Source organism: Poecilia reticulata, linkage group LG19, assembly GCF_000633615.1.
Source record: "Poecilia reticulata strain Guanapo linkage group LG19, Guppy_female_1.0+MT, whole genome shotgun sequence".
In the NCBI taxonomy this organism is placed as follows: domain Eukaryota; kingdom Metazoa; phylum Chordata; class Actinopteri; order Cyprinodontiformes; family Poeciliidae; genus Poecilia; species Poecilia reticulata.
This window is the reverse complement of record NC_024349.1, coordinates 21,504,309-21,522,854: the sequence shown is the minus strand read 5'-3', so window position 1 is coordinate 21,522,854 and position 18,546 is coordinate 21,504,309. Positions and strand designations below refer to the sequence as shown.

The window sequence follows — 18,546 nt, the reverse complement described above, 5'->3', positions numbered from 1 at the left end:
ACGAGAATGGATGAAAAGTCTCCAGAAACACTTGCTGGAGTCTGTTAAAAGTTGCTTGTCCATAAAGTTTGCTACAGCCAACAAATCAACTTTAAAATTGATTCTGTTTGTCAGCTCTCATTGTTTAGAAATGTTCTGTGCGTCTATGTTTGGCCCTTATGACCCTGGGTTACAGCACATGACCTCTGGTGTTCACAATGGAGAAAAACTACTGCTGTTTTTCTTCACTGTGCCATAGTCTGCAATTGTTGAGAAGGAAACGTTGACATTCTTCTTCTGCACTTGTGATTCACTTTGGGGTAAAACTTTCACACAGAAGTCTGATTTGGGTCACATTTAATTAGTAGTAAAAACTACCAGGCAAAAAAATTGATCAAAAAATAAATAAATAAATCGAGATTGAGCTGTGTGAACGTAGCCTTATTTCTACAGTTTGTTCTGTTACTCATGCTGTCGCAGAGCAGTTAGCTTAAATGCTAGCCTAATGTTAGTGTGTTTTCTTTCTGTTGTGATGCAACATGTTACATTTTTACCATATTGCTGTAAATGTAACAGAAAAAAGTCATTCTCCTACTTCATAAACTTTGTTTTAAACTAAATCTGAACACACCGAGAAGGCAGCATCACATGATACAGGTCATAGTTGGCTGTGTGGCATAGTTGACATAAAAATCCCAGTCAGTAAACCAACTACAAGTGAGAATATTCCAGGACTTTTACACTTAACTTTGTAAAATACCTTGATCAGGGTTTGAAGTTTCGACTAAAAGCCCAGGGCAAAGTGCCAACAAAACACTAATCTCATTTATTAAGAAAAACTAGTAGATTTCATTTCTTTTTTTGACTATCGCAGCAAAACACACAGCTATAAATCATCTCTAAATGTGATAGTATTGAATTGGATTGGAGCTCATTTACCCTAACCCATCCCCTCACAGTAGAGATCCAACCTCCATTTAGGAGTGCCTGCTCTTTTCTTTTTTTGATGTTGACATATTTAAATATTCACATGTTCAGACCACAAAATATTTTCTTTTTCTCTTAACTTAGGTATGTGAAGCACGTTCGTAAAAGATGCAAATTTGGCTTCCTTGTCAAGAAATTGATTGCATCATTATGTAAATGTACCACATTACAAATAAATCTCGTAGTTTGTGACGGCAGTTTGTTTCTGCCTCAGCAGCAAAAAGGAAGGAGGAGAGGCCAAATAACACAGAGCGTTATATTAGTTTATATTAGTTGTTTCTTTTGTTTTTTTGTGTGTTTTTTTTAGAAAATGAGTGTTTATTCACCGCAGGACAATGCAGTGGTTTTACAGGACGGGTCACATCTGCACCAGGATAATGACAGGGGTAGGCCAAATGGAACATAAAGTGCATGTGTGTGTGTGTGTGTGTGTGTGTGTGTGTGCGTGTGTGTGAGTGTCAGTGTTGGAGAACTAATGAGTCTCCTATGAGCTATTACCCTCACCTTAGCTCCACACTCTGCAATAATAAAAGGCAACATTGCAGACATGGCTCCCCTATCAGAGGATTGCATTGCTCGTCTCCTGGTGCAGGCGCTAAAGCAAACACTCATCATATGCATACAAACCTTTTAAATGGATTTAAATCAGCAAACTTGACCAACTTGCCCCTATTTCCTCGCCACAACAATAGAAAAAGTGTCCTTCTTGATGATGAATTTTGGAGATTTTTGTGAATGATTACTTAACGTGGGCGCGTGCACAGGGTGGTCTGAGGTCAGGATTAGAAGACAATTGGCAGATGGACGGCAGAGCCTAATACTGACTGATTACTAAGCCAATTATGCCATAGGTCTTAGAGTGCAGAGTGTCAGCTGTATGCGATAAGCCCAAGTCCAAATGGCACTAATAACCTTAAACCAATAAGGCCACATAAACACAGGTGTTTATGTAGCCATCTATCATATGCACTGGCACTGCGTTGGCTTTAATGAGGCACAAATCTCAGAGTTTCAGGCACTGGCAGAGTCTTGCAAAGATGTTTTCACTCTTCCTCACTTTATAACCACTAATTATAATATCAAATTAAACTAGGGCTCAAACGATTAATCAAATTATTTGTGATTAATCGAGTTAATTGTGATTATTCGATTCTTAAAATGATTGTGAGCTAATTCAGGAATTGATTAATTGTTAACTGGGGTACACAGAGTCTATAAAAAAGGCCATTTGCTTCAAGAAAGATGCACTCAGAGCATCTTTCTTCATGCTTTAGTTGGGAGAATTAGTCCCAACTAAAGCAAATCTGTACAAAATATACTGTCAATTTGCACATGAAGGGATGCTATGTTATTGCATTTTGGGCAATAAAATGTTTGTTTTCTTATTTTTTGAAAAAAATTTTTTGACACAAAACAAACAACTAAAAACAAGTCAGTTTTAGTTTTATATACAAGCATTCAGATAAGATAAGCTACATTACATGAGCAATTTCAGTTCCTCAAGTGTTTTTTTTGTTTTGTTTTTGGCCGGGAATTTACTCATTTTTGGGGCTATAGCTTGGGAGTTGTGGGAACTAAAACTAGCAAAAGTGTTTATCTACTTCCTGAATTATTACTAACCCGTTCTGACAGGCATGCAGCTCTGATCTAAACCATTCCATTATATGTTTTTGTGCAATGATGAGTTATTTAGCCCAATCTAACATGGTGGTGGTACATAAACATGCTTTGGAGGACGCTTTGCAGCAAATTCATGTGCTAGACCTGCCTAGTCAAAGTGCATACCTGCATCCATTTGAGAATCCAAAGTTCTCGTGGAGGGATGAAGAGGTGGCCACATTTTGAAACCCAGATCATGCTCCACTTTTTTATTGATGCAATTTCAGAGAAATATGTCGGAGTTTGTGTGTGTGTTTTTTTTAAGTTGGCATGTTATATGTTTGCAAAGCTCTGAAAGTCACATTATAGACGAGCGAGACAAAGGCACATGTGAGCGGGTTTACGCACTCGGTTCATTCAGTCAGAGGACTGACTGCCTGATATTATAATAATGGAATTAAACTCGCCTCGGGCCATGACCCCCCAATGAAACCGAGAGGAGAGGAAGAAGAGACAGAATGAAAGACAGGAGGAGGCAGAGAGAGAGAGAGAGCGAAAGAGAGAGATAGAGAGAGATGCCTGGATGCGGATCTTCGTGAGAGTAATCCAGCGAAGTGCAAAGACGCGGCAGCGCAGCTCGGATATCACGGTTTTATTTTCTCTCATCTTGGCAAGTAAGTGATCGCAACAAAAAAAAAAAAAAAAAAAAAAAAACTAGTTTGGGTGAATTACTTTTTGGGGCTCAGTCAACGCAGGAAGGCGGGAGAAAAGGGGGGCTGCTCGTTGCGCTCCAGACGCACAACATGAAGGAGGTAGAGAGCAGCTGAGCGCAATGACAGAGAGCCTCTCCAGGAGTTAGGATGTGAGCTGAACTTCGCGGTAGAATGGCCGGCCATGTGGCACTGACAGCCGAGGGATGGCAACCTTTTACCACCGCCACCACCACCACTTCAGCCAGCATCACCTCCACCCCCCGAGCACCGACCTGCGGCGGCTCTTCCACCGGCTCACCATCGCCTCCTCTCTGAGCATCATCTGCTTCTCCCTGGTCTACCTTCTCACTGGAGGCTGCGAGTCGGAACTCGCGGAGAACTCTGAAATCAAGTCGTCCGCGCGCGACTTCCTCGCGAAGGCGTCGGGATGGCGGCAGGAGGGGAACGGAAGCGACGCGCTGGGAAGCGGCCACCCCGCGCCGGAGACCAACAGCTCGGGGAAGGAGTGGACGGCCGCGCGCAGGCTGCCCCAGGCTCTCATTATCGGGGTGAAGAAGGGCGGCACGAGGGCTCTGCTGGAGTTCCTGCGGCTCCACCCGGACATCCGCGCTCTGGGGTCCGAGCCGCACTTCTTTGATCGGCATTACGCACGCGGACTGGACTGGTACAGGTATGCACGCGAAACACCGGAATCCATCTCAGCCGTTCACTTTTATTAAGTTTTTATATACGATATATATATTTTTAAAAAAGGTTTGTAGTGCACTTTTCCATCCATAAAAAAGATTAGACTAGAACCTAGGGGTATATCTAGGATTTTTATTTCTTATTTAAGTGGGCAGACGGATAGGGGCAGCAGGTTTAATCTTGAGTAAACAAAAAGTTGTAGCAGTCTTTCAGGCGATTCATGTAAGTGTGTTTTTGTTCAAATTAATATATATAAAAAGTTTGTAGTATATCCACCTTGGGATGTTTATTGCTGAGGACCAATAAAAACTGCTAGAAACAACAACTAGAGCATTTCTTAAATAGTAAGAAATGAATTATTTTAGGACCCACGAGACAAAAAAAAGATAAATAAATAAATTAATTAAATAAATAAATAAATAAAAGTTGTGTCGTGGGGGGTGGGAACTGGCCGACCTTTGCTAGCTGTTATTCCTAACGGATAGCTAAATTATTGCTCTAGTATACTCAATTATAGTATATGTTTCCTTTACTTCAACATTCTGATTTTCAATTATAGAATTGTGCATGTTTTTTTTTATTGCTTGCAGTCTGTAAATTCTAGTTTTCAAGTGTAGAATTAGCTGATCAGATATGCTAGAAAATGGCGACTTAAAACCAACAAAACTCTGCGACTATGATTTTTAAAATAGTGTACTAACTTTTAACCTTAATGTCTGTTCCATCATCTTAGGACTTAAAAGACAATCAAAAATGATAAATAAATAAATAAATAAATAAATAAATAAATAAATAAAAGCTGTGTGGTGGGGGGTGGGATGGCAGACCTTTGCTAGCATCACTGCTAAAACTGATTAAAATATCTGTAGTGTTACATGAGGTTTAATCAAGATTTGGGCACTTTTCATTTTGCTGTTCAAAATGTTCCCCTCTTTCTCCTGTGGATACACATACCCTTACATTATCTGCAGTTCTTTTATTGTGGTTTAGGTGACAGTGAGGCTCCACCATCTGGCAGCTTTGCCAATCTGTGCCTGAGATATGTGTGTGTGCGCGCGCGTGTGTGTGCCTGCTGGGCGGTCTGCGCCTGTTTGTACAGTATGGAGAGACAGAGAGCCACGGAGTCAGGCCTGTTGGATGAGTTCTCCGAGAGTAGCAGAGTAATCATCTCTGAAGCCAGAGCCAGATGTTACTGTTGTCATGTGGCTCTTCTTTCGGCCTGCTCAATGAAAACTTGGAACTCATCGAAAAAGCACACATGGAGACTCAGTTCTGTTTGAGATAGTAAGGGGGATATGAAAATGTTTTCCTCAGATTTAAATGCTTTATTAAAGTTTTTACAACTGTGTGGACTGGAGGATTTCATGCCGCTAGACTTGGGATAACTGTACAAAGATCTTAAAGATGTCATGCGGAAAATCTTAAGATGCTGACTTCTCTTTCAAATTAAAATAGTAAGAAGAGATTTATTTGAAACTAACAAAGCCCATCAGGACAGTCGTCTAAGCTAAAAGTTTGGAACGGTTCTGTTTTAAAAGGGTGACTTTTTTTTCGACTCTTCGTTCTCTCAGGTATAACTTTTCTGGACTGAAATCAAGCCGCCTGTCACGGGACCTTTCGCCACCAACCGCACACTCATTTGTACACTTTCCAGGGTATGTTTATAAGAAATTTGACAACCAGAGCTTACAGAAACGTTCTCCAATCTACTGTACCGCATGGAAATGTGGTTGCATAGCTCAAAAACAATTTTCTACCAGACGAAGGTTGTTTGGAGATATTTTGGTTTGACCAGGGTTCATAAAAGCCATCTGTTCCAAAATAGGACTAGAACCACATTAAGTGGAAATGCAATGTAATTTATGTTCAGACGCACAGAGAGAAAGAGAGAGGGAGAGAGAGAGAGAGAGAGGGAAAAAAACTGATATGCAATGGTTAATGTTTTGCTCAGGGGTTTTAAATGGGAGCAGAAAGGAGCAAAATGGGAAACCATGAGGGTCCCACCTGGCGAAACGTCAAACTGGAACCATCAAGAAATAATCCTGTTCTTATAAGAAACTTTTTTAGAAAAGACAAAAAACATCTAGACCGTTTTATTTATCATTTTTAATCTTCTTAACATTCGGTATCCAAGACTTGAAGTTGAAGTAAATCTTCCAACAAATCAACATTTTTGGCTCACAATCTTGATGTAGCCTAGAGAAATCAAGTTATTGTCAGCGTATATGTTCGTACAGGGCTCAACCTGGCCCTAAACGAAACACATGAAATCATAAAAGTTTCAGATTATTACTAAAAAAAACAAAACAACCCCCCCCCCCCCTAATAAATAAGTCCACTCTTTAAGGGATAAACAAGCTAATTAAACCAACCAGGTCCTTAGGGCAAAAACTAATCGATCAGCCAAGCAGGCCTGATTACTGCAAGGATCTGGAGAATCAAGAAATTACTTGAACAGAAACTAACAACTTAAGCAGGCTTAAATCTGTCAAAAAAAGCAGACACATTGTCACATAAAGACATCCAAGAAAAGATAAGCAGCAAAGTTGAAGCTGAAGTCATTCCCATGGGTTTGGGACTCCAGCGACACATGGTGAGAGCCAGCAGCCAACCGCATGCAAAGAAAACATGGAACATGGGTGAATCTTCCCAGGAGTGGCCGGCCACTACCAAAACTACTCCAAGAGCTACAACTGAAAGCACCACCTTCAGTTAAAGTCTGTGTTCATGGTTGTAAAACAAGAAATAAACTGAGCAAATGTGTCATTAAGAGGAGAGATCCAAGGCCAAACAACCCCACTGCTGAGCAGAAAGAAAACAAACGTGGAACTTCTTATACGTTGTTCCTTTAGTTACATCGTAACATTTCATGGCTTTGGTAATGTGATAATCTGGGGCTTTTGATGTATTCTGCTTTTTAAACACACCATTTTAAGCCACTTTAAGCCCAAAACTAACTTGACTCTCATTTTCACATTTAGATGCGCCAAATTAACAACTTGTACTCACTGGATCAGATGAAAGCCCAGCCTGCAGTCCTGGATAGCTCTAAACAAGACCAACTTTAATTTGTTAAAAAACACCAGGGATTAAAAAAAAAATATTTTAAGATATCGCTACTCTTCAGGAAACAGTGTGAAATGGACTCTGCAGTTTATTTTTTAATTATTCTGCTTGATTTTAATTATTTTGCTTGATGTTTCTTGAACATCAAGCAAAACATCATTCAATACAGAATTAATGGCTAAATTTGAATGGTGTTAATTGAAGCTGCAATGTATAACTTTTGTAAAAAATATGTTTACACATTTGCTAAAACTGTCACTATGTCCAGACAGACAAGATAATCTGTACAAAAAAAAAATCAAGCTCTGCTTGCTCTCTGTGGTCCTTCTGCCATCTGCAAAAATACACTGTTTCTGGTCAGAAACAACCAATCAAAGTAAGGAGGAGGGTCTTACGGCTGTCAATCAAGCTCTTGTAAAGTTTTAACAAATATGTAAAAAACATATTTTTATAAAAGTTACATACTTCAGCTATGTATAAGTATGCTATTGTGTTTTCAACTTTATTAGATGCTACGAGGTGTTGTAAAAAAAATAATTAAAAACTCATGAGCCTTTTGGGATTCCGTAGAAATCAGCTATAACTGACATGATCTATATCTATCTGACCTCCCTTTTTCGTGTTGTCATCTTAAATTCACACAAGAAAACAGAACTAAATCCCATACAGCAGATTGTATGAGAGGAGCATTCAAACACTGTCTGACTGATGTCTGTATCAGATGACAGAAAACGTACGACTCCAGGGTGAACTCACTAAATTTACAGCATGGATAGCTGTTAAATACCATATGATATAGAAAGTAGACAGACCTCCATTGCTTTGTTTGCCACAGAAGCTACCAGAAGTAAATATATTTTATGAGAACCAAAACAATACCAGTATAGCAACGCTTTGTTGAAATGCCCCAAAATCTGAGACTACTAAAAATCCTTTGGAGCCACTCTGTCGGTTGATTTTGTGTTCAACTGAATGTCTCGGATGTTTCTGAAACATTCAGTGACGTACATACGCGTGTGTGACAGCAGATTGTCCCGTCTCTCCCTCAGACCAGATGGGCCTCGCTGTGTGTTGATCCACTTGACATCACTGTCAGCTTTGTCAATTGACCTCTGACTCTGGGTCACTTTGCGCTGAGAGTTAATGATGTGTTCACACCACTTCATAACACGAGGCCCACGCCCTGAACACACTGGCAGACAAAGGACACACATCTTTGTTTCTGAGGTTATAAAAAACAACAACAAAACAACACTAAACATAGATCATTTTTAATACTAACACTAAAAATAAGTGAAATGGAAACTATATTTGCATTTTCTAAAAAAATGAAGTTTAAAAGTTGTTCCTGCTGAATATTACATTAGTTTTTATGTTCAACTGCAGAAATATGAGTAATAGGCAGTAGCAGGAGGAAAGAAAAAAAATCAAAAGTCTTCACAACATGTATAGTAAAAATGTTGATAATTGAAAACTTTCAGTCAATGCAAACATCCCACCTAAGGTGTCATGGCAGATCTTCAAAAGCCAAACTGAGAAACAGGCCTGATCACAATCTTAAGAAAATAAGTACAAATACACAAGAAGCATAACACTAAGAAAAACATAACACTTACTAAAGAAGGGAATGAACAGCAAACCTACATAGCAGAAAATTAAACTAATGAGAATGAGTAAGAAAACCAACACACTGCTAAAAGAACATGACAGGAATAATCCAAAGGGGAAAATAATAATAATAATAATCAGGGCTAAACTATAAGGTTGACATTTTTTTAAAATCAGAATGAATAGAGGACATTCCTGTCCTACTCAGTATTTTGAAAATATAATATTAAAGGCACAAAACTTAGTCAAAAATGTTGACAAAATGGATGAATACTGAGAATTGTCATTACCAGGTCCCAAATTATGTCCTCTAATTCAGAAAATACAAGGGCTGTCAATATGATCCTTGCTCTGTAGGTAGCAGAAAGCTTCGGTCAACAATCATAATACGTGTCAAGTGTGCATACCAAGCACTTACTTGGAGTTTAATCTGGATTACACACCATTAAAGGTCTCTCAAAATGTCTGCTATTACCAAAATGTCTAGGGGTGAATTCAAAGCAGCCCTGTTTAGCCCACTTTAATTAATTTCTCTAGAAAGTCCTGTTCATTTGGGAAGGTGTGAAGGTGTAATCAAACTCTGATCCCAACCAAAACAGTGAACTTTTGAAGTGAACTCTGGCACAGTTCGAATGCTTATGTGGATGCATTTGGACCGGAGACCAAATGCATCCACATTTAGTCTGCTTTGGAGCAGACCTGTTTCCTGCTCTAGAAGCAGGAAACAGACCATAGTGCAGGGCATTCTGCAAATGCAACTAAAACAAAAACAAGAGTCGAGCGCTAAGGGGAGAAACGGATTATGGTCTTTTACCAAAGCCAAATGGCACGAATGACTTAATTTTTGACATGTAGAAGTAAACATGTACTCAGTAAATATCGCTTGTATATCAATTATGACAAACTATGAATATAAAAGTGAACATTCCGAGACATAAACATGCTTTCTTAAGGCGGTATGGATAAAAAGGTCAACTGAAGTTCAGCTGTACCGCAAACTGAGTCATTGAATTCTGTGTGCCAGTAGATTATCTCGCAAACCCCATTGCTTTAATTTAAAGAGGACCAGCAGCAGTGTATCTTCCCCTGAATCACTCTTCTTTTCTTTGAGAGTAAAATAACATTTGGCTTCCACCGGGGCAATTGAGATCAGAGCCCCCGACAAAGATCCACTAATGGCACTGGAAGCCCAGATCTAATCTGAAAAGAGCACTGCGACGGCCCCCAAGATGCACTGGAAGTTTCCTTCTTCCCCTTTCTGTCTGGGATCGATTGTGTTATCTCCTCATGCTGACCTTGGGGTGACTTCAGCATTAGGGCGGTTAGCTTTGGTCAGCTCAGCTTCTGTTACAATTAGGAGGAAGCTTTATCCTACGTTGGCATAACCGCCCCGGCTCCCTCGCATAGGCCCAAAGGGCTCATATTACACACAACCTTTTACCTCAGCACAACTACACAGGAATTCACTGAAACTCAGGTGGAAATTCGTTTCTTGCTTATGAGTGCTTCCTAACCGGAGGTGACATGACAGGTGACTGACAAGAAAAAAGGTCAATAAAACGGAGGAAGACGAGATAAGGCTTGGGTGAGCTGGGGGTGAGAAAGGTGAAGTGTGCGTTACCTCAATCTCACACATCTCTGCTGACCTTTGCTTCAACCCGGGGGACTGTCATCAGAGCTGGCCCTCTGCGTAAGTGTGTGTGTGTCTGTCTTCCTGTGTTTGTACATCATTAGAACCTGGGCTGTAACAATCCATTGACTTTGTGAGGACCGGTAGTCTTTAGGGGGACCAAGAGCATGTCATGTGGAAGGAGATCATGTCTTTGATCCGGGTTTGGGGTTAGGTTTGGATTTAGATGGGTTATGGCTGGGGTTTGATTCAGCCTCTGTACAAATATGTAAATCAAAGATACCTGTACAAACCCGCTTGCAAGTGATGTGCGAAGGTGTTTTGGTTTCAGGACACTACACATTAGGGAGAATGATTTATGCTCTACAGACACTCAGGCTACTGTTTCTACTCTTATGGCACAACGCCATTTATCAATATATTATTGACTCTGAGGTACAGGCACAGATTTGACTTACTGTGTTACTTCAAAGAAGTCACAATGACATAAAATCTTGTAGAAAAAAAAACACTCGATATGAGTTGGTTGACATAAGCCATGTTGGATGGATTGATGGATGGAGAGACAAATAGATCAGTAGATGGATGGATTGATTGACATGATGGATGGATGGATGGATCATGCTTTCAGATCATGCTGGGATTGTGGAACCAATAGGATGAGATTTACAACTAACCAGCTGCTTTGCATTTTATTGCCTCATATTATCTTCCATTAACCCTTACAAGTTGTGGTTAGAGGTATACGACCACCTCAGCAGGGGCAACATGGGTGTGTCGACTTCAACAGCCTTTTTCTTTGCCAGGAATTTTCAGTCGATCTCAAGTAGAACATTGGGAGACTGGGATTTAGCTTTAAATCATTTATCTGGCAAAATTGGAATAAAAGACACAATGCCAGAATGATGGATAAGATATAAATGATTTGCAAGCAATGTCACAATATAATAATTGGCCAATAATTTCACCAAAGTTTGTGAAAAACGAATTAGCTGTTTTATTGTTTGTACTGTATTTTCTCATCTCCTGTTTAAAATGTGAATTACTTAGATTGATCAAATCTCAACTGGGATTTTGGTGACAAACCTCAAACAATCTTTGTGAAAAACAATGTCATGTATTTTTTTTGTGTCCCATTTACTTTCTTTGGCCTGGGGTTTGTTGGTATTATTTGTGGGCCTGGTTTGTCTCTAATTGCTCAGATATTTGTATGTGTATGTAAAAAAAATCTGAGCTGATTATTTTCTTCTTTTCAAATTCAGTTGCTCCAGTGGAACRTTTCCATATACCCTCCTGTGAGATCTAAAAATCATACCTATACGTTGACGACCTTGTTCTGCTACGCAAAACACATTCTTGTGTGCTTGTGCTTGAACAATAGATTGTAATTAGCGTCCAAATCGGAGAAGATTACAAATCTGCTAGTAAATAAGTTACTAGCGGCCAGTGTGAAAGCATTTTCTGATATGACGTGGGGCCTCTTGCCAATACGTACCTCAAAGCGTTATTAATCCTCTAGGTGATTAAGCGACAGATGTGATGTCGCGTAGACTATCACTTATGTCCGTGCTGGGGTTCAGGTGCTAGCTACTCGCCGTGTCACTGTACTGTACTGATGGTGATCACCATAAGGCCCAGACGGGTGGAGCTATCCGGCCCTCATTAAGGCCCTCCCCTGGGGCTTTGGAAACCAAAAGTGCAGGGTGTGGGGGTGTGTACCGGGGGCCCCTGTATGATGGATGTCTCCTGGAAGTGGACAGGGCACAGCCACAATGGACTGATTCCTTAATAGTCCCCCCATACAGAGGAAATGGATGAGTGGTTCTCCCCATAACACACACTCATGCAAATGTATGAAAAAAAGGAAACAAACGCAAATCTCATAATCTTCTCAGAAACCAGCGGTCGGGTGTGGAGAGTAAATGTAATTTGATTGGCTGCTGTTTCATTCCTGACACAGATATCGGCGATAAACTGAATCCCACCCCCGCCACCAACTATGCCCTAACGGACTTAGTGATGGACAAAGTAATTGCTTCACATTTTTTAACAGACGCAGACGGGGCACACATCACATGACACAGCATGCCACTGATGGGGCTCCGGAGGGATCTGGCTAACCTCAGCCTCCACCTGCCACTCTCCGGTCCCAGCTGAGCCCCCGCCGCTGCTACACCTCCATCATCACTAACACCTCCTCGCTTCATACGCCCCATCATAACGCTCCCAGTATAAACACATGTAATCCCACCCAACTCCACGACTACACTCGGGACCCCCACACTGTAGGATCAATAGCCCATGGCCTTGGCTGGCTCGAGGTAACTCACGAGGGAGGTTCGCTGCGATATTGGAAAATGAACGACAAAAAGAGAGGTTCCTCAAAGGCAAGCAGAGGCTTAATGTAAGCTGCTGGATAATCCCTCTGCCCATCATGTTGTACGTTTGATCTCGCACTAAGCAGTAAACGAGGAGCACGGAGATGCTGCTGAAGCTGGAATTTAAACTGCCAATTAATTTGGCTGCCCTGTTTTGGGAGTTGACTTTCTCTGACACATGGTGCCTCCAGATGACCTGCTAGCGTGTCGGCCAAAACACAGTGGAGGCTTTACGTCCTACTTTACAGATGAAGTCCAGGAGAGGTCACTGCTGTGGCAAAACCACAAGATCTGATGTTACCCTGACATTTTGCGTTTCATCACCTCCTGTATCTGGTAATGTTCTGTTTTCAGCTGTGTAAAAAAAAAGTATGCCAACAAAGTAACAATTCATATAACCGAGTAGATTTCAAGAACTTCTACCTTAAGTAAAAACTATTGATTTAATCATGTTTGTGTGGCGCAATTCCTGGGGCGGAAGTGTACGGCAATTAAAGTTCCCATTGGGGAGAATCGATTGCTCATTCAATGCTGATAAAATATAATTAAATTCTGCTTAGTCATTTTGAAAAATCAACATCGACACAGCAACCTACACAGTCATTTTTAATAATAAAAAAGTATGCTACTAGTTTTTATTTTGTAAATTTTTACCCTCTTTTGAGTGAAGTATCATATTTATTGTGCTCCTTTTTTGTTGGCATATGACGTAAGATCATAATGAAACACGTTGGAAGTTTATGGCTGTAGGCGAACAAGAGTATGTTATGAATGTTTTTGCTAAGGCGCTGCAAAGCCACCCACACAAGGCAGGTGATTTTACGAGCTGCTCCGGTGACACGCAGCCGACACACGAATAACAAACTGCATTGTGTTGCTGAGTAAACGTTACGCAACACAGTGTTTTCATGTGAATGGATTTGAAGTCACAGACGTGTCCTCAAGCTTGGAAGCGTTTTCTATGCCGGGAGTGGGAGACGCGTTTTTGTTGCTCGACAAGCTAACGGCTATTTTGTCCGTCAATTAGCGCGGCCTGCGTGCGCTAAGCTCATAGCAGAAACATATTTATAAGGAACATTTTCTTTTGATGGTGCTCTTAGGGGGGCGGTAATTAGCTCTTTGTGCTTAGGTAATGGTATGGGGGCTCTCGGCTCTGAGGCTGTTCGCAAACAGATTGCTAATGGAGGCGCGTTTGCGTCCACTGCCATCATTCCTTCATCAGTCATCCACCCCTTTCATTTGAAACACTCACAGCAACAGATCTGAGACACACACACACACACACACACACACATATACATAAACACACGCAGACGGGCTGCCTTTATAGGCTGTGGTAAAACTCCATCACACCCACCTCTTAAGTCTGCCGACTGTGTGTGATTTTTAAAAATGCCTCTCATTATGTGTGTGTCCACCAGAAATGGGTCCACGGGAAGAGCCGAGGGAAGATAGTGAGCAATTGACTAATGAGTGAATAATGAGTGTATGTTTGTGTTTTTGCATTGTGTGTGTGTGTGTGTGTGTGTGTGTGTGTACCTTGCACATGCAAGGTGTGTGTGCGTGTGTGTGTGTAACAGACTGCGTGGCTCCTCCTGCTCGGGGTTATTAGAGTTAAAAGGGAAGTCTTCAGGCTAAGCGGCGGTGAAAACTGCCTCACACTCATCTGATCAAATGGAATCGCTGTGTGCGTGAGTGTGTGTGTGTTTGTCAGATTTGAAGGGAGAAGATATTGATGGGAGGTTTGTGTTTCAGGAGCACCTGAAACCTGAGCTGACAGCAGAACGCTGCCAGAGCATCCTGTCCTGGCTCTTATCAGCTTACGTGTGTGTGTGTGTGTGTGTGTGCTCTCTGCTTGTCCTTCTTTTATTAATGCCACATTCAAAATTCATTAAAAACTTTTTCTTTCAAATATGTAAAACAGTAAACAAGGTGTTTTTTTTTAAGACAAAGCAACAAAAACCAAAGATTCCTGCAAAAAAAATGTCACAGGGTCACACATTGAATCCTAACATCAGCACAGTTTTATGACCTTGTCTTATTTTTTTAGCTTTGTTAGAGCAAATCTGCCATTAGAGGACATGAAAAGCTCCCTTACTAAATCATTTACAGTGCTGTGGTAAAATGTTTTCCCCTCAGTCAGACAAAAATAACCTGAACATTTATTCAAACCAGCACATTCCTACAATGAAAAAAAAGTAATTTGCACCCTAAACTTGATAACTAGTGCTGCCTCCCTGGGTTGAATTGTTCTAATTGAGTCTCACTGGATGTTTTTCAAACATGACAAAAAAAGCCTGTCTGAATTTATGTCACTGCATCTCCAGACTTTGACTATGCCACTCCAAAGTAGTCACTGCGAGCCATTCTGTGGACTTCCTCCTGTGTTCTGGATTGTTTTACTGAAGTCAAAAGAATTTTCTGTAGTTTGTTTGTTGTCATGGTGATGATGACTCCAGGTACTAGAGAGGCAAAACAGCAACGGACAATCACACGACAACCACCATTTTTAAAATTCAGTTTGATGCTCTTTTCCCAAAATGCTGCATTAGTTTTACCCCAGATACAAAGGGATGGACAGAGTTAAATAAAGTAAGAAGTAAGTTAAGACTTAATGACCATGAAGATGTTATTTTTTTTGGCTTATGTGAAACTTTTTATTTTGTCGTTGGTTTTTGCCTTAAAAATCTTCCAAGAATTAAATTTTTGCCCATTCTCTGCAATATTGTTCAAACAATTTCTTTGGAAAAGGTTTGAAAGCTACATCCAGCAGTCCAGGTTATGTTAGGCGGGGCCTACCGTCCGTACGAGCTGAGATGCTGAATCAGAGCTGTGCGTGTTCGGCCGGCCGACCAGGTGTATGGCAGGTGTGCTGGCAGATGTCCCCGAGCCTCCAGCCGGTCCTGCAGGGCCTCTGGAGTCATTTACTGCTAAATGAATCCCATCTGCTGGGCTTTGGCGTGGAGACAGAGGAGCACAGCGCTGGACGGGATCAGGGAGAGACTCTTTGTACTTGTGTTGCGCTGCTTTCATCTGGATGTCGGTCAGGGTTACGATGCCCTGTCACGGCTCATGCTGTCATGTGTTTTGTATGATGAATGTCAGAGTGAATAATCGGGTGTGGGTTTGTATGAGGCAGACCATGTGTGTGTGTGTGTGTGTGTGTGGGGATGGGTGTACGCTCTGACATGAGGGTGATCTCACTGTTGACTAATTACTACATACTGAACAAATTTACAACAGAAAAAAACTTGTATTATCTTGATCCACACTCCAGTTCTGTGAAATGGTAAATATAACTTCATCAAATGAGGTAAAGCCAGATTTAATAGTATTTTAAAATACAAAATTCACGTTTAATGTAAAATTAACATTTACAACATTTACGTTAATGTGAAATTTGTGTAAATAAATTGACATAAATAATAGGCAGAGGTATCCGTCAGGAACAAGAACTAAAACATTAGTAGCAGTAACCTGAACGCACCGCTCATAAACATTAGCTCCACTAATGCTAAAAACATGCTATTTAGTGGAAGATAATGCTAATTTGCTAAATTCAACAATGCTGATACTCATTATGTGTCAGTAACACTTGTGTTGCTTCATTGTATATGGCCCTCAACAGTGCCAGATTTGTTTTCTGGAACAGACATTTCACTCCTGGTTTCAGTTTGAAAGTATTTTGCTAACTCTGTTGCTGGTTTTTCCTAATTGGCTTTGATCAGAAAGCCTAATTGCTTGACTCAAACTTTAAACTGAGTTAAGTAATTAGATCATAAGCAGGACTTTGGATGTTTAGGAAGTAATTCAACCATTTCATTCCCATCCAGGAACACATCTTAAAGTTGTGGGAAACTTGAGACTTTGATTTGAGCACATCTGAACTAAATGACCAAAGAATTATTAATAATCAATAGCCAAAACTTCAACACAGATGTCAAACTTTACTCAACTGAAAATTTACAAAACAGCTAAGTAAATTAGCGTTTAGATAAATTTATTTAGGGGAAGCTAAATTAGTAAAAACACTAACGTGCAAAACAAAAATGTTATATTGAAATTCTTAATTTTCTCAACCCTTTGGTCTCAAAAACCTGTTATTTTAGTGGAGGTGGATGTACAGACTTTTCAAAGTAGTCGTCTAACCTAAATTATTTTGTCTTCTACCTCCAGAAGTATGATGCCCAAAGCCCTTGATGGGCAGATCGTCATGGAGAAGACGCCCCGGTACTTCGTCACAGTGGACACGCCAGCGCGAGTCCATGCCATGTCGCAGGATGTGAAGCTGATAGTGGTCGTTCGCGACCCTGTGACGCGAGCCATATCAGATTATACGCAGATCATCTCCAAGACCCCCGACATCCCGTCCTTTGAGAGCCTGGCCTTCAAGAACCGCACCACAAGTATGCTTTGAGTTTATTCAATGTTCAGTTTACATGACAAAGCTTGTAATCCACATAAAAACGTGTTTAGCTTTTTGATATGATGTATTTATCCACAGTAATTATCTACAACATTTTCGCTTTACTTTATTCAGCAGCTAGAATGGATGGGAACATTTTGTGGTGTGGCTGGCGAGCTACACACTGTACAAACTATCATAATTGTAAACATAACTATGTCAGCTATGTATGCTCATAAACTTTCACGAAAACCACATTTAAAAAAAGAAACTTAAGGTCAATCCGTACTGTTTATTAAATCAAATCTTCTTACGATCCCTGGCTAGATTGCCAACAGGTCCTTAGAATGCTACCAAAAGAAGCTACTATATTGCAAAGTACAAGACCACTCTATGGTTGTATATTGAATCCAACATTTTCAACACCTTCATTTTACACTCTCAGAGTCATTTATTACCGTCTGGATTAGTTTGCCTGGAAGCAATTGTAGAAGTCAAATACTTTGACCTCGGCCACGCCATTGACTAGAACCAAATGTTTCCGTGTCCAGACTCCAGCCTAAAAACATTCCCACATAATGACCAACCCCTTTTCTCCCTACCTGCATCTCTAGGTCAGATTGACTCTCTGTGGAGCCCACTGTGGATCGGCCTCTACGCCCAACACATGGAGCGTTGGCTGGCTTGGTTCCCCAGGAATCAGATCCATCTGGTCAGCGGGGAGAGACTCATTTCTGACCCGGCTGGAGAACTGGGCAAAGTCCAGGACTTTCTGGGCCTGCAGAGGATCGTCACAGACAAGCACTTCTACTTCAACAAAACTAAAGGATTTCCCTGCCTAAAAAAGCCAGAAGGCAGCAGTAAACCCCACTGTCTGGGGAAGACAAAAGGGAGGACACACGTCTCCATAGACCCAGAGGTGATCCGGAAACTGAGGGATTTCTACAAGCCTCACAACCAGCGCTTCTACCAGCTCGCGGGGCAAAACTTCGGATGGCACTGATCCGTAACCTGCATGGAGCGAGAGGCCTCTGTTGACGCTGCTCCGGTGCAAATCTGCTGCCTGACGGAGGCAGACGAAACGACTCACAGAGCGCAAAACAGAGTCAACAATGTCTTCAGACAGCCAGGCAGCGTCTCAGCAGACTGCACTCCGAAATCCCAGTGTCAATATGTTCCGTCTGGATCAATCAGTCGTGTTGACATCTTTATATGTCAGCGATACACTCTTTGTGCTTTTGAGGAAGATGCAGTGAGACCGTGGTGACTGTAGGATGCGGTTTTACGCCGGGGGGGGGACTGAACGACTTTTAGTGTCTGACTCACAATCAGTTGTAGTCGTACAAGGAAGCGAAAAACTCAGGGTCCCTACACGTTGTCCCCTAAATATTCCACGTTTCAGGACTCAAATTTTAGTCATGCAGTTTTATATTTCATTTTTAAAATATTTACTTTGAACCAGCCTATTCTTATCATCTGTAGGTTTTTTTTTTT

General features: G+C 41.1%; 1 protein-coding gene across 1 annotated transcript; it reads left to right on the top strand.

The window, feature by feature from the left end:
• The first annotated feature begins 2,949 nt into the window (after positions 1–2,949).
• hs3st3l (heparan sulfate (glucosamine) 3-O-sulfotransferase 3-like) lies at positions 2,950–18,540 on the top strand. The gene is made up of 3 exons (XM_008437757.2): positions 2,950–3,948; positions 16,824–17,053; positions 17,667–18,540. The coding sequence occupies exons 1-3, from the start codon at positions 3,482–3,484 to the stop codon at positions 18,053–18,055; spliced, it is 1,086 nt and encodes a 361-aa protein (XP_008435979.1). The 5' UTR covers positions 2,950–3,481; the 3' UTR covers positions 18,056–18,540.
• The last annotated feature ends 6 nt before the right edge of the window (positions 18,541–18,546 follow it).